Source organism: Salvelinus sp. IW2-2015, linkage group LG13 (genome assembly GCF_002910315.2).
Source record: "Salvelinus sp. IW2-2015 linkage group LG13, ASM291031v2, whole genome shotgun sequence".
NCBI classification, from domain to species: Eukaryota; Metazoa; Chordata; class Actinopteri; order Salmoniformes; family Salmonidae; genus Salvelinus; species Salvelinus sp. IW2-2015.
This window is the reverse complement of record NC_036853.1, coordinates 28313534-28341155: the sequence shown is the minus strand read 5'-3', so window position 1 is coordinate 28341155 and position 27622 is coordinate 28313534. Positions and strand designations below refer to the sequence as shown.

Below are 27622 nucleotides of genomic sequence, written 5' to 3'. Positions count from 1 at the left end.
GATAAAAGTAGAGACTCAGAGCTAGAAAATGGTATATCATACACTACAGTTGAGGAACAATGGGAAAGTTGATAAGCGTGTAACCTCACTTTTGAGAAAATCGCTTTTGAATGTTTTGGTACCTACTAGAGAGCTCTTCTTTATCTACACCCATTCAGCATCGCTCATATCCTTTTAAGCTTTAGCCCCACCTATCTCTTTAAGGATTCACATGTGAGGCTATGTACTAAACAACCAAAAATGTCAAGACTAAAGGCTGACTTATACTATGGGTATGTTCGTAAATTTAATCTGGAGTGCCGGAGTGTGCTCTGGCCGTTCGTTATCTCAGAATGTTGTCAGATTGTCCTTTTGTAAATTCAGAGAGTTTCGCTCTCTGAGAGTTCAGAGCGCACACTGGACGCTCTGGCCTAACAGCAGTCAAGCACCCAAGCTAACTGGCTAGCGTTGGCTAGCTATTTCCATACACAAATGAGAGAAGAGCTCACTCTGACCATTTTACTCGCCCTAGCAGAGCTGGTTAGGCTGTTATTATGTTATCCAGAGCATTGGTGACTGCAACTGTGCTGCTGGCAACAATTTAATAATGTTTTTTTGCCAACGTTTACTGACACCGGACATATTCATCGGGTGTTGAGCGTTCGTAAATTTGTCAGTTATTCTGCGCTCTGGCACACTCAAACTGGAGTGCTCTGAAATCGGAGTTGATAGCCAGAGTGAATTTACCAGCTACGTCTAACGACAGTTATCGCAGTGACATCATAAACATGGTATTGAAATAGTTACTAGTTACTTTTGTTTAGACATGTAGCTAGCTAGCTAAACAATGAACCATAATCCCAACTCATAACGTTACTACCCTGCATGCATCTGTAGGTAGCTAACCAACCAGGTTCAATGTTAGCTAGCTAACATTAGGCTATAACTAGCAATGCAAATGGCTCTGAGATACAAATAATATTACTGCACAGATCATACAAGTAACGTTAGCTAGCTAATAGTACACTTTAACTTGAAATGAACAACTTTCTGACTAAATATCTTGTAATATCTGAAAATGTAGCTAGCTAGACTCTCGTACCCGTCCGTATACAAGGATGGACGCTTCTCCTTCTGTCACGGATGCCATGGTTGTCCTTAGTTTGAAGATGTAATCCAGAGACGGGTGTTTTCAACAGCCTTCTGAGTGTTTTCTTTTCAACTCCGTCTGCATATTTGTAATCAAACGGCAGAATTTTCTCCATCTTCTTAGCTATCATACTCAAATTCCATTAATTTCAAAACTCGGTCTTCCAGAAAGTGGAGAGCAACAAATCAAAATCTAATTTTATTTGTTAAAAGCGCAGAATACAACAGGTATTCATTTCACCTTACAGTGAAATGCTTACTTACAAGCCCTTAACCAACAATGCAGTTTTAAGAAAAATAAGTATTAAGAAAGTATTTACTAACATAAATGGAAGTTTAACATTTTTTTTTAAAATTAAAGAGCAACAATAAAATAACAGTAACGAGGCTATATACAGGGCTACCGCTACAGAGTCAATGTGCGGGGGCACAGATTAGGCGAGGTAATATGTACATGTAGGTAGACTTATGCAGCTCTACTACGTGATATCTTTCAAAAAAGCAGCATTAGAAAGGATTACCTACACATACTGACCAGCTCATATTATAGACAGAAGCCAATCATTGTTAGCGGGAAGGTTGCTAACTTCTTTCGTGGATAAACCAACTAGGCTCATAATTTAACAATTCTATTCGTATTTACAAATGGCATACACGTTTGTTAAGGCACATGAAAGTTCACATGTTCCAGAAGGCATTTCTGACAAAAAACACATTTGATTAAAAAAAAGTTTACGTTAAAATGGCTCTCCGTTGAAGTAGTGACGCGCAACATCTGCCTAGTTTCCTAAAACAAGTCACATATAGTACCACCACAGTTACAAAGCCATTTGGTCCTTGTAGACGTCAAAATGTTCCTCTACCATAGCACAGTTAAACTGGTACAACACTTCCACTCGCGGTTGGCCAAAAATAATTATCGGAAAGCCACACCCCGCCTAAGCCATAACGCCAATATAATTTGCCAATGTGCCTTGTCTTTTAGACGAGGACACACAGCTGTCTTCAAACATGGAAAATCATGCCGCTCATGAGTTCAGCAACACCTTGTGAAATGGCGCAATACGCTTTTGTGGATAAAATTCGACCCACGCAATCAATTAAGCAATGCCAGCCTACCATAAACACATTTCCAATACATACAGTTCCATTTACAACCACGAAAACCAATACACTCTGATATATTTTTTTGCTATCTGGGACCTAAAAGGGTTCTTCGGCTGTCCCCATAGGAGAACCCTTTGAAGAACCCTTTTTGGTTCCAGGTAGAACCCTTTTGGGTTTGATATAGGACCCTTTCCAAAGAGGGTTCTACAACCAAAAAAGGTTATCATATGGGGACAGCCAAAGAACCCTTTGGTTCTGGGGGAAAAAATTCTAAGAGCATAGGCTACCAAGAAAACCATAGTATAATGTATCTATTTCTATGATGAAACATATCGATATGTAGCTATACCCAGGGGTGTCATTTTGGTTTCTTGGATTGGAATTATGTTGAATTATGCTTATATCACGCTATACCACAATAAACAGCTAAATCTCCGCTGTGCTTTAACAGCGTCATGGACAGTGCTCTACACACTAAACAAGGCTGTTGTAAACCTAGGCTAGCTAAGGAAGTAATTTTGCCATTGCATGACCTAGGTTTTTGCTGAAATGACACCGCTGGATATTCCACCAAGATTTTGATAAAAACCAACCAGCTACATTGTTTCTTACCTTTTCAGAAGAGTTGCAGTGTTGTGGCATATGGTGCTGAACACCTTGACAAGTTCCTTGTCTTTTCGGAGACTATATTCCCAAAAAGTTCACTGCCCCCCTCCCCTCTTGGCTCTATTGCATCCCCCTCAGTGGTGCTGGTTTGAAACAAGGAACTCAATAATGTCCATAATCATAGACAAATACATGCGATTTCTTGCCAGCTACCCATCATTAATTAGTGTTGACAGCGATGTTCCCATAGCACATCAAACTAGTTTTTCTTTCCACAGTGCAGTGTATTAAATGCTCTTTGCTTGATGCATGCCTAGCAAATAATTTGGTACTATCAATAGCATTCCTCCAGATAGAATACCAGCTTGAATGCAGGCCTTGTCTGTGTTAGCATTGGACTTTACACATAACTTTCGACTATGGGGGGGGGGAAAAGGCCTCATCTACACTCTCTTCCTATGAACTAACCTGAATAAAAATAAGTGTGGAAGCTGATTAAACAGGAATGTAACCGGAATTTTGCAACCCTACCTGCAAGTCACATTCTACTGGCTTGCAAAGTGATTTGTAAATCCTATTGGAATCCAGCCATAGTTAGGATACAGTTGGAATGGTTTTGTTTCTCTTGATTAGCACAATTTCACTTGCACAGCTCATATATTTACATCATCGTATGTACACTTTTAAACGGCATAATATGCATTCAAAACAGCATTGAATATTACATCTATTAGTTTAAAAGTATGTGTTCTTGATTGAAACAATAAAAAAACAACCTAAGACAAAAGTACTTATATATCCAATCTGTAAAGCCATTAAATGTGCACACATGATTTAAAACAAAAGTAAAAAAAAATGTAAGACATGGAAAACATGTAATTTGTTAAAAAAGCTGTCTACGGTAATTTTGTACAGGAACAGGATGTCCTGTATCAAAATGCTTCCTCTTCTGAATCAACTCCGTACCCATCCATCGGGGCCCAGAGAAGACCCCTCCCCTAGGCGCATCGCCCTAGGTGCCTCAGCGCTGACAGGCCATTACCCCCGGGACCTTAGGTGTTGTGGGGGACCCTTTGTCTGGGGTCGATGCCCCATTTCATTCGTACCACCCCAAGGCTACAGTGTCTACCAAAGCCACTGCCTGGTGGGTGGTCTCTACTTGTTTTCCTACCAACAGTGCATCCGTAAGGGAAGGGGGGGTGAGCCAGAGCTTGGTGAAGCCCTGCGGTGGGATAGGCCTTCGACCCACCCCATTTAGCACGAGCTGAACAGTTGGAATAGTTATTCACCCGCAACCTGCATTCATAATTAATGTCAGGGGTTGGAACACTATGAGGAGACTAAGTAAGCCATTTAAATGGAAACAACCATTTATGTAACGGGTGCAAAAAATGTGATTGGATTAGTTTAGAATTTTTTTAATTTATCTTTGTGTAGCATAAAATTCAATCAATCAATATACATACAAAAACAGATACACATTTAGCAGAGAGAGCAATCTATGGCTTGGGTGGCTGGAGTCTTTGACATTTTTTGGGGCCCTCCGCCTGGTATATAGGTCCTGGATTTGTTTTAATTGAACCTTTATTTAAATAGACAAGTCATTAAGAACAAATTCTTATTTACACTGACAGCCTACCCCAGCCAAACCTGGGCCAATTGTGCGCCGCCCTATGGGACTCCCAATCACGGCCGGATGTGATACTGCCTGGGTTCGAAACAGGGACTGTAGTGATGCCTCTTGCACTAAGATGCAGTGCCTTAGACCGCTGCGCCACTCGGGAGCCCATGGCAAGGAGCTAAGCCCCAGTGATGTACTGCGCCGTACTCACCACCCTCTGTAGCGCCTTACGGTCAAGTGCCTTGCAGTTGCCGTACCTAGCGATGATGCAGCCAGTCAAGATGCTCTCAATGGTGCAGCTGTAGAACTTTTTGAGGATCTGAGGGCCCATGCCAAATCTTTGACCCCACACCTCTACAGCCCCAATGGGGCATGCTCACCCCTTCATTTCTTGTAGTCCACTATCAGCTCCTTTGTCTTGCTGATGTTGAGGGAGAGGATGTTGTCCTGGCACCACACTGCCTGCCAGGTCTCTGACCTCCTCTCTGTAGGCTGCCTCATCATCATCGGTGATCAGTCCTACCACCGTCATGTTGTCAGCAAACTTGATGATGGTGTTGGAGTTGTGCACGGCCACGCAGTTCTAGCTGAACAGTTAGTACAGTAAGGGACTAAGCACACACCCCTGAGGGGCCTCCGTGTTGATGGTTAGCGTGATGGATGTGTTGTTACCTATCCTCACCACCTGAGGGTGGCCCATCAGGAAGAGCAGGATTCAGTTGCAGATGGAGGTATTCAGACCCAGGGTCCTGAGGTTGGTGATGAGCTTGGAGTGGACTATGGTGTTGAATCAGAGCTGTAGTAAATTAACAGCATTCTTACATAGGTATTCCCTTTGTGTAGGTGTTTAAGGGCAATATGGTGTGCAATAGAGATTCCATCATCTGTGGATGTGTTGGGGTGGTATGTGAATTGGAGTGGGTCCAGAGTGTCTTGAATGATGGTGCTGTGAGCCTTGACCACCCTTTCAAAGCATTTCATGGTTATAGATGTGAGTGCTACAGGACAATATTAATTTAGGCAGGTTACCTTGGTGTTCTTTGGCATGGGGGCTATAGTGGTCTGCTTGAAACAAGTTGGTATTACAGACCGGATCAGGGATAGGTTGAAAATGTGTTAGTGAAGACACTTGCCAGCTGGTCAGCACATGCTGAGTACGCATCCTGGTATTCCATCTGGCCCTGCGGCCTTGCGAATGTTAACCTGTTTAATCCTGTCTAAGCTGGTGGAGGGGGGTTACTACTAAATTACAGATTTTTAAAAAAGAAGTTCATACCAAGGATCCTTTTTGCTATTTGATTGTGAATTTTAAGACCGCTTGAAGTATCAAAAAAATATATAAATAACTTATTTGATGAAAAATTGTATTTGGCCTTACTGCTATTAGCCCATACAAACGCATTGAATAACAGATTCACTACATGGAACAACAGATAGTCCCTCCCCAAACAAATCTAAAGGGAGTTTCTTCTGAAGTGTCTATCCTATATCTGAGAGATATAAGATACATTTTTTACATGTATTTAACCCCATATTTTGGTCACTAAACAGTCTCCATATATACAGTACTCCCATTAACTTTTTTGACTGGTACTGGGGAACCTTCAGACGAGTCTTGTGATGTGTGACATGTACGTGTTTGTGAGAGTCTCGCCTTAACACAGAGGGGTCATATTAGTGTGTAGCCCAAACTGTTCGGATGTTACAAACATAAATTAGCAAATCGGCTGTACCAACTGTACAAACTGTACCAATTGTCATCTTTCCATAGAGAGGTCATAATAGTTTGTAGGCCAAACCATTCGGATGCTACAGACGATTGTGTGAGAACACCAAGTTTCGGGATGTCTCATGGTTTGACAAACACTCTCTAGCTCTGTCACCTTTCACCGCAGGTGCAGAAATGTTATATAAGCGGATGCGGTGGATTGAGACGCATCCAATGCCAAAAATCAGATAAGCTACATGACCAAAAGTATGTGGACACCTGCTCGTCGAACATCTCATTCCAAAATCATGGGCATTAATATGGAGTTGGTCCCCCATTTGTTGCTATAACAGCTCAACTCTTCTGGGAAGGCTTTCCACTAGATGTTGGAACATTGCTGTGGGGACTTGCTTCCATTCAGCCACGAGCATTAGTGAGGTTGGGCACTGATGTTGGGCCATTAAGCCTGGCTCGCAGTCGGTGTTCCAATTCATCCCAATGGGGTTGAGGTCAGGGCTCTTTCCAGTCAAGTTCTTCCACACCAATCTCGACAAACCATTTCTGTATGGACCTCGCTTTGAGCACAGGGGCATTGTCATGCTGGAACAGGAAAAGGCCTTCCCCAAACTGTTGCCATAAAGTTGGAAGCATAGAATGAATGTCATTGAATGCTGTAGCATTAAGATTCCCCTTCACTGGAACTAAGGGGTCCAAACCATGAAAAACAGCCCCAGACCATTTTTCCTCCTCCACCAAGATTTACAGTTGGCACTATGCATTCGGCTAGGTAGCGTTGTCCTTGCATCAGCCAAACCCAGATTCGTCCGTCGTTTCCACTGCTTCAGTGTCCAATGGCGACAAGTTTAACACCACTCAAGCCGACACTAGGAAAGGTGGCATCCTATGATGGTGCCACATTGAAAGTCACTGAGCTCTTCAGTTAGGCCATTCTCCTGCCAATGTTTGTCTATGGAGATTGCCAGGCTGTGTGCTCGATTTTATACACCTGTCCGCAACGGGTGTGGCTGATTCCACTAATCTGAAGGGCTGTCCACGTAATTTTCTACATATAGTGTCTCTCTATCTTAAATATACATTTTTGGGGGGATTTTTATTATGTTAATTCGATTTCTGCGGGGGCTTGGACATCGACCTTAGGGGGTTAAATGTCTTACTCACATCGGCTACGGAGAGCGAAATCACAGTCATCCGGAACAGCTGGTGTGCTCATCAATAAATCAAATGTATTTTAAAACCCTTTTTACATAAGCAGATGTCACAAAGTGCTATACAGAAACCCAGCCCAAAACTCCAAACAGCAAACAATGCAGATGTAAAAGCACAGTGGAAAGGCAGGAAACTAGGAAGAAACCTAGAGAGGAACCAGGCTCTGAGGGGTGGCCAGTCCTCTTCTGGCTGTGCCGGGTGGAGATTATAAGTGTGCATGGCCCTTAAGGTCAAATAGTTCTTCAAGATGTTCAAACATTCATAGATGACCATCAGGGTCAAATAATAATCACAGTGGTTGTAGATGGTGCAACAGGTCAGTACCTCAGGAATAAATGTCAGTTGGCTTTTCATAGCCAAGCATTCAGAAGGTTGAGATAGCAGGTGCGGTAGAGAGAGAGAGAGAGAGAGAGAGTCGAAAACAGCAGGTCCAGGGCAAGGTAGCACGTCTGGGGAACAGGTCAGGGTTCCATAGCCGCAGGCAGAACAGTTGAAACTGCAGCAGCAGCATGACCAGGTGGACTGGGGAAAGCCAGGTGTCATCAGGCCAGGTAGTCCTGAGGCATGTCCTAGGGCTCAGGTCCTATGGGAGGGGAGGGGGAGAGAGAGAGAATTAGAGGGAGTATACTTAAATTCACACAGAACACCAGATAAGACAGAATAATTACACCACATATAACAGACTGACCCTAGCCCCCCGGCACATAGACTATTGCAGCATAGATACTGGAGGCTGAGACAGAGGTGGGTCGGGGACGCTGTGGCCCCGTCCGACGATACCCCCGGACAGGGCCAACCACTTTGCCAAAGCACAGCCCCCACACCACTAGAGGTCTGTGACTCAACCCACTCAAGTGACGCACCCCTCCTAGGGACGGCATGGTAAGCCAGTGACTCAACCCCTGTAATTGGGTCAGAGGCAGAGAATCCCAGTGGAGAGAGGGGAGCCAGCCACGCAGAGACGGCAAGGGTGGTTCATCGCTCCAGTGCCTTGCCGTTCACCTTTCCACCCCTGGGCGAGACTACATTCTAATATAGGACCTACTGAAGAGATGAGTCTTCAGTAAAGACTTAAAGGTCGAGACTAGGGATGATGATGTATCGGTGAACATATCGAAATCGGACGATATTAGCTAAAAATGCCAACATCGGTATTGGCCGATGTCTAGTTTAACGCCTGATGTTGAAAACCGATGTCACAGCTGACGTGCATACCCATATAACGTAGGTACATGATGTAATGACGCCACATAAATGTGGCGCTATACGTGCCACACAGCATTCCTAAACTAGCCCACAATGACTGCTGTGTGGATCTTGTAGTCATTTGAAAGAGTAACAAAATTTCAGCTACACAACTCAAAGTCGAAATACATTGAGGCCAAGATAATGGAATTCATTGCCCTTGACAATCAACCGTTCTCTGTCGTGGGAGATGTTGGCTTTCGCCGACTGGTCGAGCGCCGGTACACACTACCAAGTGCGCAATTTTTTTCCCCCTACCTGAGATATACCGTAATTGCGTCACTGCTATTAACTTCACGACATACATACTATGGAACGCCGTTTGGGTCTTTGCGTGTCAAAAAAGATACAGTAGCACTGTCAAAGCTATACAAAAAAGTCTGCAAACAAGCAAACACCGGCCACGAACGATGTGTTTACAATACCGCGTTGGTAATAAAGCATCATTTGTTCGACCGAAACTTCTGGGGTAGCTAGCTTTAGCTTGGTACCTAGCTAGCACCAATACAACCAGCCTGAAAACTGACCAGTAGAACCTGCAGTCATTTTCATTATTCTTATCAATGATTTAGGAATCCTTGTGAGTAAGTATTAGCTAGGTTGCCACTTGTTGTTCGCCTATTGAAATTTAACTTCAGTTCATGAAAATAAATAGCTAGTCAGCAACTTAACCCTGTTGCACAAAGCTAACGTTATAAGCAGCCAGCTAGCTTCATCTGGCTAGTGAGGCTCGACTGCATCGGATTATCTGTTGTGAAGCTAGCCACAATAAGGATTAGGCACAATAGTGGAATTTGCGGTTTGCTTTCAAAATAAATGTATGTCATTGACAGTAATGCTAATGAATACAAATAGTAGAATTATGCCATACTTTTATTTTGAATGCTAACTGCAAAGTTCACTATTGTGACTAAACCTTATTGTGGCTAGCTTCACATAGATGGGTCCGACCACCATTTATCAAATAAGAACTGTCATATAAATTAGAGTTATTTTAGATGACACCTAGCTATATAGTTAGCTAGCTAACTATAGCTACTGAAACAGATGTTGTGTTATACACGTCAAATAACACAACATCTGTTTCAGTAGCTATAGTTATCTTTTTTGACACGCAAAGACCCAAACGGCGTTCCATAGAAATCCTGTTTGAGAAAGAAACGACTGAACAAGTGAACAACGAAACAGCACAGTAAATAAGTGAAAGAAATAGGTTTTCATTATGTTTTACTGGTAATGGGGACATCCGTAAATGCTGTAACTTTTTGGTGTGTGTGTGTGTAACCTTCATTTAACTAGGCAAGTCAGTTAAGAACAAATTCTTATTTACAATGACGGCCCGGACGACGCTGGGCAAATTGTGGTCCGCACTATGGGACTCCCAATCACGGCCGAATGTGATACAGCCTGGATTTGAACCAGGGACTGTAGGCACACCTCTTGCACTAAGATGCAGTGCCTTAGACCGCTGCGTCCATGTGTGTGTGTTAACTATTTAACTGTACTAGAATGCTTAAAAAGCTGCTAAAATTGTAAATATCGGTTATTGGTATCGGTATCGTTTTTTGGGGGCAAGGAAAATATGTGATATCGGTATCAGCCAAAAATATAATATCGGTGCATCACTAGTCGAGACCAAGTCTGTCTCTCTCACATGGATAGGCAGACCATTCCATAAAAATGTTGCTTTATAGGAGAAATCCCTGCATCCAGCTCATGCATGGTTCAGTGTTGCTTGCCTCCAGACTTGCCCTGTAATCTTTTATAATTTGCAAACCCTGCCACATCCTTTGTGCATCAGACCTGGCGTAGTAGGATTTGATCTTAGTCCTATATTGATGCTTTGCCTGTTTGATGGCTCATTGGAGGTCGTGGCGGGATTTCTTTGAAGCGTGCAGATTACTGTCCCGCTCCTTGAATGCAGCAGCTCTAGCCTTTAGCTCAGTGCGGATGTTGCCAGTAATCCATGGCTTCTGGTTGTGGTTTGTACGTATGGTCACAACATCGTCGATGCACTTATTAAAGAAGCCATTGACTGATGTGGTAAACTCCTCAACGTTATCGGATGAATGCCGGAACATAGCGAAACAGTCTCCTTAGCTTAGCATCCGCTTCATCGGACCTCTTCCGTATTGAGCACATCACTGGTACTTCCTAACCCCCTCCCCCTTTCCACCTTTTACAGCCCTTTGACACCCCTCTACCCCCCTCGCCCAGTCTACCCCAACCTCCCCAGTCTAGCCCCCTGCCTCACCCTTAATGCACCCGTCACAACCCCAGCCTCACACCCAGCCATCTTCTGAAATCTGCACTGAATATGTGGATCAAAGCAGGGAATTGCTGATCAAGCTCCTTTCAAGCTTAAAACCTCCTCTCTTTAACATGGCAGAGAAAAATGGATGAATAAAAACTGAAGCTACGTGTTGTTCCCTTCATCCTTACCTACTTTCTATCTTCTCCCCACCACCATCCTCTTTATTGTTCTCTCTCTCTCTCTCTCTCGCTCTCTCTCTCTGGCTCTCCCTCTCTCTCTCTCTCTCTCTCTCTGTGTGTTCTTGAGTGATAAGGGAATGTGGTGTAAATGTGCCCTTGGATGCAATGTGCACTGCTCAAATGAAATGGTTGTGAAGTTCTAATTATTCCTCTCTTTCTCTCCCCCACCTTCCTCTGTCCCTTCCTCTCTCCCCTCGTCATCCCTCTCTCCCTCCCCTCCTCCTCCCTATTTTTCTCTCCCCCCTCTCTGTAGTGATGGTGTTGTTCTTTGTGATGTGGATGAAGAGGAGGGATAAGGAACGTCAGGCCAAGCAGCTGCTCATCGACCCAGAGGACGATGTCAGAGACAACATACTGAAGTACGACGAAGAAGGAGGAGGAGAGGAGGACCAGGTAGAGAAAACACACACTAACATTAGCATAATGATAGCATAGCCAATCAGCTGCTGAATCAGATGGAGGGTTAGCCGTCCACTAACGGCTAGTGGGAGACAAGGTCAGTGCTTGGGGTAAAGGGGGAGGCAAGGAGGATTTACAATGGTTGACACACAGACACACACATACTGAGGGACTGTCACATGGGGGCAATTCCACGAAAATTGAACTATTCTGAGATTTTTCACTTTAAAATGTATGCCAAATTTGAATATTTACACAGAAAAAATATACAAAAACACATTTACTTGAAGAACAGTGCAGATGCAAAGTTTGGTAAAACAATGAACAGCAAAAATCATAATTCTGTAACCTAACTTTCCACTTGTTTTTGTAAAATATTATTTGTGCATTTTTACAAGTAGTACTTGTTCATAGAGTTATATGGTTTGTTAATATTTGAAATCAATGAATGAGTCTCAGCGTCATTCTGTTACAGTGGACTTGCTCATGGGGGTTGTAGGACCTAGCTGACCAATCATTGTATATTAATAATGGCACTCTGAGAGGGGGTGATAAACATTTATTGCCATGGCAATGGCATGGGAGGCGGGGGGAAAGGCGAGAGACCATCTTTCACTGCGATGGATGCTACTTCCCACCCATTGTTCGAGGAAATTGTCATGTCGAGGAATTGGCAGTGACGGGAAAATTAACTGTTGGAGAGCGGAGCGGCTAGTTCCCCCTGATCAGCCCCCCAGCTGTGAGATGGATTAATAATGTCTATCTGGGACTCCCAGTGGTGAGGGGCTATGGGGAGTGGTCAGGCCAGGGACAGCTACAGGAACAGTCACACAGTCTGGCTCTCTGGTGCTAAACGCATACTATGCTACACTGATACTAAAAACAGCTTCTATCTCAAGGCCATCAGACTGTTAAACAGCCACCACTAACATTTAGCGGCCGCTGCCAACATACTGACTCAACTCCAGCCACTTTAAAAATGAGAATTGATGGAAATTATGTAAAAATGTACCACTAGCCACTTTAAACAATGCCACTTAATATAATGTTTACATACCCTACATTACCCATCTCATATGTATACAGTAATCCCTCGTTTATCGCGGGGGTTACGTTCCGAAAATGACCCGCGATAAGTGAAATCCGCGAAATAGAAAACTTTTTTTTTTTTTACAATTAGCAACTATTACATGTATACAAATACAGTGACTCACGTGTAGGCCGTTTCACTGCTCTTCAGACTGGGCCGCTGCATCCTGACTGCGCTCTGCAGTGTTCTCTTCTTCTGAAGCCCGCGGTGCAGGTGTGTTTGTTCGGGAGAAGAACATAGTGATAGGACCCAGCTGTGGTCGCTCTTTTTTCTTCTTTGCAAAAAGATCCTTGTACACCGACATGCCACCATCGATTACGTTGGAGAACTGTAATGAACGGCTCATCAAAGGGTCCCATTCCTCAGCTACCGCTTAAGTTCAGTGGCCATTCGCACCATGGTTGCTAAGCGACCAAGCGTTAGTCCTTCCTTCCTTCCTGGCCAACTTAATGTAAATTTGCCAAGCTGTTTTATGTACGTACACATAACTGCACGAGACGACAAAATGATAGCACAATTCGTAGCATGTTTTGATACAAGAAGCGGGAGTGAGTTTTTAGCGAATCAGAATGCAGAGCACAATGCACCAAAAAAAAAAAAAAATGCATTATGAAAATCCGCGAAATAGCGAATCCGCGATAAGTGAACCGCGAAGTGGCGAGGGATCACTGTATACTGTACTCTATATCATCTACTGCATCTTGCCATCTTTATGTAATACATGTACCACTAGCCACTTTAAACTATGCCACTTTATGTTTACATACCCTACAGTACTCATCTCATATGTATATACCGTACTCTATACCATCTACTGCATCTTGCCTATGCGTTCTGTACCACCACTCATTCATATATCTTTATGTACATATTCTTTATCCCTTTACACTTGTGTGTGTATAAGGTAGTAGTTGTGGAATTGTTAGGTTAGATTACTTGTTGGTTATTACTGCATTGTCGGAACTAGAAGCACAAGCATTTCGCTACACTCGCATTAACATCTGCTAACCATGTGTATGTGACTAATAAAATTTGATTTGATTTGATTTGATACCAATGGCAGAGCCGCAGAGGGTGCAACCCATAGGGCCCTGGTCAAAAGTACACTATAAAGGGGATAGGGCGACATTTGGGATGTAGACAAAGTCTGGCCCTCTGGTCCTAAACGGTTACTAGACTGAGGCTAACACCATTGTGTGTTGATGGTCATAGCCAATGCTAACAACAGCACAGGCCTGACCTGTAACAAATCCAGACAATCCAAAAAGTAAGGTGTACAGTCTCTCTATACATGAATCGCACATTGTGGCTCTCTTCTCTGGTACTAATGGCCATGTCCTCTTCAACCAGCCACTGCTAAGAGAAGCACAAACCTCTTTCAGAAGACCCAAACACAAAGACTTCCAGACATACAGTTATAATACAGCCTCTCAAATGACAAACACACACATTGCACAGGATAAAATCATTTCATCAGCTTTTTGTGTACTTAGCCTATCATCCTGGTGTCAAAGACTGAGCATGGTGAGCGATGACAAAACTCAGCTATTTTCCTCCGGTAACAATGGCTGAGTCCCTTTCAGACCTGGCTGGCTGGCTGGCTGTCTGTAGAGATGTCTGTGGCCGCATTCCAGATGGCACCCTATTCCATATATAGCGCACTACTTTTGGGTCCTGGTCAAAAGTAGTGCACTTTAAAGAGAATAAGGTGCCATTGGGAAATAAGCCTGCAGGTGTTCTCCTCTGTCTAGGAAATAACAATAAAGCCTAGCCTAGTGACAAAGCCATCTTTATTTATCCATCCATTTCCTCTACTTCTCTCTCTGTCCATCATGTTATGGTGGCATTCACAGCTCTCCCCAGAAAGTGTTTCATTGGTTAGCTATTACGGTGAACAAAGCACAAGGTCATTACTTGGCCAGGCTTTATTGTCCCTGAAAATGCTCTTTAAGTCGATCCCCCTTGGAGATGGATGTTTCATCATGTTTTTCTGGATGATTTCTCAATGAATCAGACACTGGCAATTCGAAAGGAAATCAGAGCCTATCTCTCTTAGCCCTCTCTCACTCTCTCTCTCTCTCTCTCTCTCTCTCTCTCTCAATTCAATGTAATGGCTTTATTGGCATGGGAAACATATGTTTACATTGCCGAAGTAAGTAAAATAGATAAACAAAAGTGAAATAAACAATAAAAAATGAACACTCTCATTCAATGAGGCGGTGTAAGGTCATGTTGGTATGAGAGAGAGGGATCATGACAGCAGTTACATACACTGTTAAAAATGACTCTTTGGATCAACCTAAAAAAAAATCTTCAACTGCTTACAAGTAAATGAGTTAGGTTTTTTAAATGGAAAAATACTGCATGTGTTGAATTCAAATGTATGTTTCAATGCCAACTGTTTTATTGGATTATTACCAAACCTATATTTTAAGTTTAACTTATTTCATTCAACACTCAACTTACGTTTCCCCTTTGATTAAACTTAATAAATAACAAATCCAAACTAATATTTCATGTAAATACAACCCATTTTCGGAGGGGAATTACCCACCTACATTTCTTCAGTTGGATTATAAGCAATTAAATATTTTCTCTGTAATTCAAGAATTGAAGTTTGCTCAATAACTTGGAATTAGGTTTCCAAACATATTCGACTTTCACATGTAGTAGCCACAAGATCCTAACCATGCATTGGCTACCATAGCATAGACACATTATCAGTTTCTTTTGAATCACATGCACCTATGCACATACTGTATCATCACAGACGCTGGCAGTGTACACGTTTGAGTAATGAATAGAATAGACCTCATTAACTAAAATGACATTCCCTCTCAAGGGTGAGCAAAAATAACAATGTGAATTGTCTGGAAAGCCTCAATGCTTCAGGAAGCTCATTTGCCCATCACTACCTCTATCCAATGCGCATGAGGTGTTGAAAGCAATTTAGAAGCTTTCTTTCAATAAAAAACATTGAACTGTCAAATTTGTTATTTGATTTCAGACTAATTGAAAAGAATGGGTTGAACGAACCAAAGTGTAATTTTCAATCATTCCAATGAGTAAAAGCACTTGAGAAAAGCACTTGAACAGCATCATTTAGCTTTTTACAGTGTATACACAGTGGTGTCGTGAAAGGTAAACGCACGTAACGCCGTTTACGCACCTTTTTTTATTTTGCGTGAGTGTTTACCCACCTTTTGCAGAAAATGCTTTGAAAGTATAGTGAGCATGACTTTATTCACAGCAAATGGCAATCAGCATTTACCCACATGTTTTTTTCACCACTACATCACTGCATTTACAGCCAGTGTCACAAGCTCATCTCATAACCTTATGCGATCTCTGATCATGCGTCGTTTCTATAGAATAAACTGCTTAGGACCGTTTCAGTCATGGTTACCGCACCACAGTGTCACCAACATGGGAATAATACCTAAGGATCTACGTGGTAGTGCAGCCTGTGTTACATTGTTTGATTCAGTGTATGCATCTCTCTCTCCCTCCCTCCCGCCTTCATTCCCTCCCTCCTTCCCTTCCCCCTCCAGGACTATGACCTGAGCCAGCTGCAGCAGCCCGACGCGTTGGAGACAGAAATGGTGAAGGTGGGGATCCGACGTATGGATGAGAGGCCCCTACACCAGGACCACCTGTACCCCCTCCGTTCTGCTGCACCCCACCCCGGAGATATAGGAGACTTCATCCACGAGGTAGCTACAAAGTGTGTGTGAGTCTGATTGGGAGCATGCTCGCTTACATGTGTGTCATTGTGTGAAACTATGCGTATGAGCTTGTGTGTGCATGACTGTGTGTGTATGTGACTCACTGTGTGTGACACAGAGAGAGAGAGCCTCTATGAGTAATTCTTAATTAGCTTTGCTAACAGTGAGGATTAGCGTGGTAACAACATGGGCTGGCCCTGCTGGCTATTTTAAGATAAATCCATTGAGTTTCATTAATCCCCAGAGAGAGACTGGCTTTGGGCTCCACCTCTAGACAGCTCCAGTTGGCTCTACAACAGAATAGTCATAGCTCAATCTCAGTTAGGTAGATTTAATATGTGTGTTGAATCTAGTTGAGTTTATGTCTATACTGTATCTACCTCTGTATCTACCCCACCTCTTTAAGGAATACCTAGGATAGGATAAAGTAATCCTTCTCACCCCCCCCCCCCTTAAAAGATTTAGATGCACTATTGTAAAGTGGCCGTTCCACTGGATGTCATAAGGTGAATGCACCAATTTGTAAGTCGCTCTGGATAAGAGCGTCTGCTAAATGACTTAAATGTAAATGTAAATGTAGGCAATGAGGCAAACTCTTGGCCAAGGGTTAATACAGTATGTTTTTCTATTGAGCAGTGGGACAGTAACCGAAAGGTTGCTTGTTCAAATCCCTGAGCCGCAAAAGTGGAAAAACTGCTGTTCTGCCCTTGAGCAAGGCAGAAAACCCCCACAATAACTATTCCCCAGGCACCGATGATGTGGTTGTCGAATAAGGCAGCCCCCCGCACCTCTCTGATTCAGAAGGTTTGGGTTAAATGCAGAAGACACATTTCGGTTGAATGCATTCAGGAGTGCAACTGACCAGGTATCCCCATCCCTTTCGCTGTGTTTCCTAGGTCTTGTGTGTCAAATCAAATCAAATGTTATTTGTCCCATGCTTCGTAAACAACAGGTGCACTGTAACAAATTGCTGAAAGTTTATTGCAAAACTTTCAGTTAGCTACTGTAATTCAATATTACAGTACTGTTATCGGGGCTCATTGGCGTTCCGCTACACTGCTTTAAAATAATTTTACAGTACAATTTTACAGTAAAGTACTGTATTAACTGTATATTTACAGCAGCATACTGAATTATGTTGCATTGTGGGAAAATGTTGTGGGTGGGCGAAATGCTCTCTGGATCATTAACATATTTTGAGGTGTGCCTTGGAAGAGGTTATACAGTATTTGTTGCGCCATTAGTGAGAATGCTGTACCCCATAGAGTACAGTACCAGTCAAAAGTTTGGACACACCTACTCATTCAAGGGTTTTTCTTTATTTTTACTATTTTCTACATAATAATAGTGAAAACATCAGAACTATGAAAAAACACATATGAAATCATATAATAAACAAATAAGTGTTAAACAAATCAAAATATATTTTTTGATTCTTCAAAGTAGCCACCCTTTGCCTTGATGACAGCTTTGCACACTCTTGGCATTCTCTCAACCAGCTTCACCTGGAATACATTTCCAACAGTTTTGAAGGATAAAAGGATAAATGCTGAGCACTTGTTGACTGCTTTTCCTTCACTCTGCGGTCCAACTCATCCCAAACCATCTCAATTTGGTTAAAGTTGGGTGATTGTGGAGGCCAGGTCATTTGATGCAGCACTCCATCACTCTCCTTCTTGGTCAAATAGCCCTTACACACCATGGTGGTGTGTGTTGGGTCGTTGTACTGTTGAAAAACAAATCATAGTCCCACTAAGCGCAAACCAGCAGGGATGGCGTATCGCTGCAGAATGCTGTGGTAGCCATGCTGGTTACGTGTGCCTTGAATTCTAAATATATCACTGACAGTGTCACTAGCAAAGCACCCCACACCATCACACCTCCTCCTCCATGCTTCACGGTGGGAACCACACATGTAGGGATCATCTGTTCACCTACTCTGTGTCTCACAAAGACACGCCGTTTGAAACCGGAAATCTCAAATTTGGACTCATCAGACCAGAGGACAGATTTCCAACGGTCTAATGTCCATTTCTCGCGTTTCTTGTCCCAAGCAAGTCTCTTCTTCTTATTGTTGTCCTTTAGTAGTGGTTTCTTTGCAGCAATTTAACCATGAAGGCTTGATTCACACAGTCTCCTCTGAACAGTTGATGTTGAGATGTGACTGTTGAACTTTGAGCATTCAGAAATGCAAGCTGCCTCACTTTCGAGGGGCTGATGCGGTTTCTTCTCTAAGTAATTATTATCCTGTTTTCGAGAAGACCCTCTCAAAGGGAACGGATGTGGCCACTATGCAGAGTCTCCCTGTCATGACTTTAGTAAGCCGTGGGTAGACAGAGGCCTTGTTCTTCCACCAGCTCAGAGGATCTGCAGATATTTGGAGGAGGGGCTCCTCCAAATAGTATCAGACCTCCATTATGGCATCTGCTGAGGGATTCCTTCGTGATGCATCCCCAGTTGCTCTCTCGTCAAACAGCATCCAAACAACAGAAGTTTGTGGCACTACTGCTGGTGCTTCTGCTCCATCTGATCCTTCTTCTCCCTGTTGCTCTGGTGCCTGAGCCAGCTGACTGCTGGGGCTGTCTCTCCCTGCTGCTGAGGTTATTCTTTGAAGAGCCTCATCAATCGCTCTGGCCTCACTGAAGGCTAACTTCATAAACCTGGGGTCAAGTGCAGCGGTTTCTGATAGCACATGATTATATTCCACTCTGTGGAACTTTCTGTCCATTGATGAACATAGGGTGTCCATCAACTCTGGCACATGTCCTGTGGTTAAATTTGCTTCTCTCTGGCGGCTGGCTGTGATTCACTGCAGACCCTTACACAGAAGTATCATTTTTGAGACTGTCACATAGCTGAAAAGAGAGAACAGTAACTTTATTAGTTCACGTTTTGTCTCCTGATACTACATCCTCGTCTACTGCTCATATACATATATAATATTGGATTAAATAATGATGTAGTAATAACTGCTTACTGTACCTCTCTCCACTGATCTCCACAGTGACCTGCTCAAAGGGTTCCAGGTCTCTGCACACCTCCTCCACCACCTCCCATTCCTCTTGGGTCAGAGCATCAACAGGTGCATTGACAATGGCAGAGATGATGGCATCCTTGACTCAAGAAACCGCTTCAACATATAACATGTTGAATTCCACCTTGTAGTGCAGTCTTGTTTAGGCCTCAGCTCAGGCATCCCGATCTGGCGTTGTGTAGACTTTAGTTTTTCAGCACCTACTGTGCTCCTGTGGAAGTATTCCACAGCTGCTTTCCCTTTGTCCACAGTGGGCTTCATCACCTTCAGAGTATCTCTTACAATCAGGTTGATTGTGTGGGCAAGACATGGATGATGGGTTATGTTCGCTGCATTGTTGCTAACACAACAGCACTTTTCCATCTACTTTCCATTATCTGGCCACTCTCAACAGTTTCTCTGCCAAGTTCTTTGAGGTGTGTCTGTCGCTGAACTCAAAGCAGTCCAGAAGACAGCTAGACATCAAAAATCTTCAATGAAGTGACATGTAAGAAGTGGTTACCCTTGATGTCCAGCAGTCAGTGGTAAGGCAAACTGCAGTAGCTTTTTGGACTCTTACCCTCACTGAAGCCCATGTGCCCTCGTACAGTTGTGAAATAAGTGATTTTGAAAAGGTTTTCCTGCTTGGAATTGTGTACATTGGATTTAGACTATTGCTATAATTTCTAAAACCTCTGTCCTCCACGGTCGAAAATTACTGGAAATCGGTGGCAATCATTTTAGCCAATGCAATAACAATTTGGCCTTGTTTTGCTACAGACATTGGCATAAACTGGCCCATAGAAGACTGCGATGCTGTGGATCGCAGAGTAGGCCTACTTGACTGAGTGGATACATCTCCACGTGTGGAGGTGCTGGCTCCACCACTATCACTAGCAGGCAGCAGGCTACAGCTAGCTTCACAGTTGGGTGCACAGTTCGCATACGCCGGTGTAGGTTGTGCGTAGAACCGGCTTTATATGAGATTTTGTTTTGGCAAATTCTACACTGMGCTCTAACATTGGATGCATTTTAATAATGTAGACAAATGCTACTGTGCTTCCGACTCATTTTCCAGCTGTTGTTTTCACAGCTGTCCTTCCTCTCTCTCCTCGGCTGCTAAGTGTGTGACTGTGAGTGAGTTGTCTCGGCCCTCACGCATCTTTGGTTCATTGGTTGACACTGTGTGTCTGATTGACAGGAACTAAAGGTGAGGCTGTTAGTCTGAGCAGACAGTCAGAACGAATGTGTGTGCGCTTGAGCATTTAGGTCTATATTATAAAAATAAAATAAATTGTTCTTTGAATTAGTTCATTCTATTTATTTAGATCTTTTGATTATTCATATCTCATATCTTATTCATATCTTAATTTTTATTTATTTTTATAAATAGATTTGGCTATTCTGATATGCGAGGCGGATCAAAAAGTTCACCTTCAAGAGCCGGCTCTTAGAGCCGACTCGTTTGCGAACGACCCATCACTAGCATAGACGTGAAACACCAAATAATCATGAATATACTGTAATATGCAAGTACCTAGCAGCCAACCAGTTTGCACTAATCCAAAGTAATTAGAGTAAAATACTAAAATACCAACATGATTACAGTAGCATTTACATTCTTACAGTATTGTACCATGTCATTGCTCTGTATGTTGCAGTAATTTACTGTACACTGGTGGCAAATTACTGTGAACTAGCCAGAGACAGGCAAAGATTCATCCTAAAGGTATCTTCTTACAAATTGAAGATATTTTGAAGACCAATGTATCCTTAACTACAACAGCATTCCCAGTAATGGTTCCAGAAATCTTACTTGCTAAGACTATGATGTTTTTTTTATCAACCTTACATGAATGCACTGACTGTAAATCACTCTGGACAAGCGCGTCCGCTAAATTACCAACATGTAAATGTAAAAAATTGCATTTGCAAAGCACATTGCTGGGTGTTATTCTAATAAGCTCTGCCCTCAAACTATTTGTATTTTGATCAAATTTGCTCTTGTTTGGGGGCGGTGGTCATTAGAATAATACCCAGCAGTGTGCTTTGCAAGTGTTAATTTTTACATTTACATTTTGGTCATATACAGTAGCAAACGCTCTTATCCAGAGCGACTTAGTCGGTGTATTAAACTAAGGTAAACAAAAATATACCACAGTTATAGCAAGTAAAAAGATTGTTACCGTTACCAAGAATGTTGTAGTTAAGCAGGCTACATGCAAGTATGTATTTGTTATAGAAAATATGGAATACATTTGTGGTAATTAAACTGTTGCAAAATAGGCTACATGAATTGTAGTTCAGGCCAGTGAAATACAAATGACAAAATAAGTATTGAAATACCGATATCAAATACAACATAAATACTGCCCAGCGTTGGCACTAACTACTTGCACTGTAAATTTGCCATAGTTTTACTAACCACTGTGTTTACAGTAATGCACTGTAAATTCTAGAAATACAGCATGTTACTGTAGTCAGGTGTTCCAGGTATATGATGTAAATGTGTGTTAGTGAAGGTCCTGTAAATATACAGTAACCTGCCATCCAAGCGGTGATGCTCTCAGTGTTGCAGCTGTACAACTTTTTGAGGATCTTAGGGCCCATGCCAAATCTTTTAAGCCTCCTGGGGGGAAAGAGGCGTTGTCGTACATTGTTCACGACTGTGTTGGTGTGTGGACCATGTTAATTTCTTACTGAATGTGGACACAGAGGAACTTGAAGCTCTCAACCCGCTCCACTACAACCCCGTTGATGTGGAACGAACCATGCTCAGTCCTCCATTTCCTGTAGTCTATGGTCAGCTCCTTTGTCTTGCTGACTTTGAGGGAGAGGTTGTTGTCCTGGCACCACACTGCCAGGTGACTGATTTCCTCCCTTTTGGATGTCTTATCGTCATCAGTGATAAGGCCAACCACCGTTGTTTAGTCAGCAAACTTAATGGTGGTGTTTGAGTCATTCACGACCACGCAGTCGTCAGTAAACAAAGAGTACAAGAGAGGACTAAGCATACACCCCTGAGGGGCCCCTGTGTTGAGGGTCAGCATGGTGGATGTGTTGTTGTCTACCCGTCAGGAAGTCCAGGAGCCAGTTGCACAGGGAGGTATTCAGTCCCAGGGACCTGAGCTTAGTGATGAGCTTGGAGGGCACTATGGTGTTGAATGCTGAGCTGTAGTCAATGAACATCATTTTCACCTAAGTTTTCCTCTTGTCCAGGTGGTAGAGGGCAGTGTGATAGAGATTGTGTCATTTGTGGATTTGTTGGGGCGGTATGCGAATTGGAGTGGGTCCAGGGTGTCTGGGATGATGGTATTGATGTGAGCAATGACCTTCAAAGCATTTCATGGCTACAGATGTGAGTGCTATGGGGCAATATTTATTTAGACAGGTTACCTTGGCATTCTTGGGCACAGGGACTATGGTGGTCTGCTTGAAATGTAGGTATTACAGAGGTTGAAAATGGCAGTGAAGATACTTGCCAGCTAGTCAATTGATGCTCTGAGTACGCGTCCTGGTAATTCGTCTGGCCACGCATCCTTGTGAATGTTAACTTGTTTTAATGGTCTTACATAGGCTACAGAGAGCGAGATCACACAGTCGTCCAGAACAGCTGGTGCTCTCATGCATGGTTCAGTGTTGCTTGCCTCAAAACGAGTATAGAAGGCATTTAACTTGTCTGGTAGGTGCCCATCACTGGGCAGCTCGTGGTTGGGTTTCCCATTTTTTGTCTGTGATAGTTTGCAAGCCGACGAGAGTCAGAGACGGCGTAGATGGATTCGATCATAGTCCTGTATTGAAGATTTCCCTGTTTGAAGGCTTGTAGGAAGTCGTAGCGGAATTTTTTCTAAGTGTCCCGATTAGTGTCCCGCTCCTTGAAGGGGCAGCTCCAGTCTTTAGCTCAGTGCAGATGTTGCCTGTAATCCATGGCTTCCAGTTGGGGTTTGTACGTACATCACTGGGTGGACACGATGTCGTCGATGCGCTTATTAATGAAGCTGGAGGCTGATGTGGTAAACTCCTCAATTTTATCGGATGACTCCGGAACATATTTGAGTCTGTGCTAGCAAAACAGTCCTGTAGCTTAGCATTCACCTCATCTGACTTATTCCGTATTGAGTATGTAACTGGTACTTCTTGTTTGAGTTTAGGTAGGAAGGATAGAGACGTCTGCCAAACACAGCTCTGAATAATGAGGCGAGCTGTCAGACATGGCGAGCTGATCTAGACAGCTTAATCTAGCAGACATGACAAAAAGATGCTTCTCCCACTGCCTCACTCCTCCTTAAATCAATCAAATGAAATAAATAGTTTGGGGTATGACATGTAGAAATAATTACACTAATTACACATTAAAATGTTGGTGTTGAGGTAAAAAGTGTTTTGAAATTGACAGTGTTATTTGAATAACAGTGGAATCCACAACTGCCCTTTTGTAAGCGTGTCTCCATTACTACCGATGGGGCACCCGCTATGGTAGGCCGCATTAGAGGGTTCGTTGCATTGTGCGAACGATATGATTCTTTCCCCGGCTTTCTTAGTTATCACTGCGTAATTCATCAGCAAGCTTTGCGCGGGAAGATGTTAAACATGAAAGAGATGATGGATGTTGCTTTGAAGATTGTGTGTTCTATTCGAGCAAGAAGCCTACAGCGGAGGCTATTTCGCGCTCACTTAGGAGACTGAAACAGAGCACCCAGACCTGCTGCTGCACACAGATGTGTGGTGGCTGACCCGAGGTACATTTTTAGGGAGATTCAGTGTTGCCTGAAATCAAGGAGTTTCTCAAGGTCTCCAAACATGCAGAATATGCACAGCTAGAGGACACACAGTGGCTCCTGGATTTAGCTTTTCTCACTGACCTAACTTACATGCTTAATGAATTGAATATATAGCTGCAAGGAAAAGGCAAACATGTAATCGACATGATCAGCTCTGTGAACACTTAAATGCAAACTACAACTGCTCACAAGAAAACTGCAACGTAAGGACCTGCACTTCTTTCAACACATACATTGAAAACTTGAACGTCAGGGCAAGGATACAGCACAGCTTGACAGTGCACATTATGTAGAGCAAGTCCAGAGCATCTTATTTGAGTTTGACAGTCGTTTCACTGACTTTGCATCACTTGAGCTTATTGCCACTTATATGTGCTTTCCGTTTGGCACAGACCTACTGTAAATGTGGAAGTCATTGCCTCCAAAATGGGATCACGTTTTCAGTTGGACACAACTATAGCAGAAACTGAAATGCTCACCCTTCAAAATGACATTCTGCTAAAATGCAGGGCAACCACTGAGATGAAGGAAGAATTCTGGGAGCTACTGTAGAGGAGAAGTATCCCAGCATAAGAAAAATGTGCTCTCAACTTATCAGCCCTTTTTGGATCAAACTACATCTGTGAGTCTGCTTTTTCTCACATGAAGAAAAGTCCAAGTACAGATCTACTATAACTGATGACCACCTTGTGGCCTGCATGAGACTTGCAACGAGCTGCTACAGCCCTGAATATAAAAAACTACTTGCCTTCACTGTTATGAGTGTGTATCGGAGGCGAAGTCAGGTGCAGGAGAGCAGAGGGTAGTGAACAGGCGCAATTTATTCCGGTTTAGAAAACAGCACAAAATAAACAACAAATGTGCCTAAAACACGGAACATAGACAAATATAAATGCGCGTAACAAAATCCACAATATCCAAATACACGTAACACGAAACAATCCTACACAAAGACATGATGGAGAACAGAGGAATAAATACATATGAATTGTTTGGGGAATGAAAACCAGGTGTGCAGGGAACAAGACAAAACAAATGGATACATGAAAAATGGAGCGGTGATGGCTAGAAAGCCGGTGACGTCGACCGCCGGACGCGCCCGAACAAGGAGAGGAGCCAATGCCAAAGTCACACAAAGGTAGAAAATTAAATAAGTCACACTTAATTGTGGAAAGCATGTTATTTGTCCACATTATAGTTGGGTATCATAGCGGCAGGTCCATACTCAGTGGTGTGTTGCGTTTCATACATTTTGTGGGTTGGTTTCGATTTAGAGACTGTAGATCTCATCAGGCTGGAAATTAAAAAGTAGATCTCAAGTCAAAGGTTGGGCACACCTGCCCTAAAGTTTTAAAACAACACCCCAACATGAGTTACTGTAACACGACAGGTATTAATTCCCTAACACTGAGAAAGTGTAACAGCATCAGCAAGTGTTAATTTATGGGTTTTTTTGCAACACCCATGGTGTTAATGACTCGACACTCTTGGGGTGTTACTTTTCGAAGTGTTGATCAACTAAGGTTAACATCTATTTGAGATGGTCCAATATAATTTCTAAGGAAGTGTTACATTTAACACTGTGGTTGTTAAAATTCTGATCACAAATTTGCTGTGACTAAGACTGACATGTTCCAAAAACATGTCTAGAGCCTCATCTTATCAGATTTGTTTTATTGATTTTTGCACTGAGACAAGACGTCAGTCAATGACAAGTTATTATTATATTTAACAAAGTCTGTCAGCCGTGGTGTGTTGTGTGTGTGTGTGTGTTGTGTGTGTGTGTGTGTGTGTGTGTGTGTGTGTGTGTGTGTGTGTGTGTGTGTGTGTGTGTGTGGTGTGTGTGGTGTGTGTGTGTGTGTGTGTGTGTGTGGGTTGGTTTTAAATATAGTGCTATGTTCAGTAATCTGCTGAATCTCCTCAGAGAGACAGACCCAGCATCTGTCTAGCCTGACCTAAATCGTCCTCTTCTCTCCTCCACCCTCCATAATCCCTCCTTTTTCTCCTCTACCCTTACTCTCTTGCTCCCTCTATCTCTCTCATTCTATATATCTCATTCCCCCTCTTTTTCTCTCTCCTGACATTTAAAAAAATCATTTTTCTCCCTCTTTCCCCTTACCTCTTTCGCTTTTTCCCAATTTGTCTCCTCCTCTTCCTCTCCTTTACTCCCTCTTCTTACCTTTTATCTCTCTCCTCTCTCTCTCTCAATATTTATCTCTCTCTTCCTCTACCCTTATCTCTCCTCTCCCTCCACAGGGTCTGAAGGCAGCTGATAATGACCCGACAGCGCCTCCCTACGACAGTCTTCTGGTGTTTGACTATGAAGGCAGTGGCTCCACCGCTGGCTCCCTCAGCTCCCTTCACTCCTCCTCTTCCGGCGGAGACCAGGACTACGACTACCTCAGCGACTGGGGCCCACGCTTCCGCAAGCTGGCAGACCTCTATGGTGGAGAGGACAACTAGGACTAGCCCCGTGCTGGGGGGAATTGGCAAGGGGTGGGTGGGATGGGGGAGCGAACATGAATGGCACTTTTCTATCATGGGACAGGGAAGGAGTGCTGGTTGTAAAAAGACTTCTATTTTGTCTTGAACAGAGGAACAGAAACAAAGTGGAGTATGTTGGTGTGGCAACTGCTAGCCTAACCTGCTAGCAAACAGGATAACTGAGCCTAGTGGATTGTTCCCCATATGCTTAGGATTGCTAAAACTCAGAGGAGAATATGGTGACTGCTTGCCTAGCCTGCTAGCATGCAGGCTAAATGAGGTTAGAATGGAGTTTTAACCTACGTGCTAAGGGTCGCTAACAGCTCGAGTACATTTCTGTGGCAACTGCTAGCCTAGCCAGTTAGCATACAGGTTAACTGAGGCTAGCAGAGTGTTAGCCCACACGCTCAGAGGAGAACATTGGAAGTAAACCGACCGTTGGTACTTTGACGGGTAGTTAACGGCGAATGAGAGAGTCTGGGCGATCGCTCAGCAGTTAACGATGCTCAAGACGCTTAGTTACACTTGAATCTCACAGTACAGAAGCACTGGGGTAAAAACGTGCCTTGTTGTACATTATTTTGATTCTGTTTTCGTTTTTTGTTCTTCATGACTTTCAAGGTCCTGACTCTAGCAGGGATTTTCGTCTGTAAGAGAGCGGACGTTTAAAATGAGGAACGCATGCTTCACCACGTGTGTTTGATGTGTGAAATAAAGTGTTCGGGTTACACTGCCAGAGTGTGTAAGTCATCGTCATTGCCATGGAGACGCACAGGACGAACACTCCCCATTGCTGGATCGAGAGCATTGAGAGATGACATGTACAGTAAATGCTAAAAGACTAGATAGTTTCCCTGTTTTTCTTTGTTTTAAGCTTTTTGTAACTTATTGCTAAGTAAAGTCACCAGTCCTACATTTTGTAGTAGACATATTGTTTAGTTACTCTGAGGTTTAGTCGGTGGATTCGACCAAAACCAGAGTTGGGGTCAATTCCA

General features: G+C 43.1%; 1 protein-coding gene across 1 annotated transcript in view; it reads left to right on the top strand.

Moving 5' to 3' along the window:
- Positions 1-26646, top strand: part of LOC111972393 (cadherin-2-like) — a 79527-nt gene extending 52881 nt beyond the window's left edge. The window contains exons 14-16 of the mRNA XM_023999441.2: positions 11389-11528; positions 16176-16337; positions 26400-26646. Coding sequence (XP_023855209.1) covers positions 11389-11528; positions 16176-16337; positions 26400-26606 — 509 coding nt within the window. The 3' untranslated portion in view covers positions 26607-26646. The remainder of the gene's footprint in view (positions 1-11388; positions 11529-16175; positions 16338-26399) is intronic.
- The last annotated feature ends 976 nt before the right edge of the window (positions 26647-27622 follow it).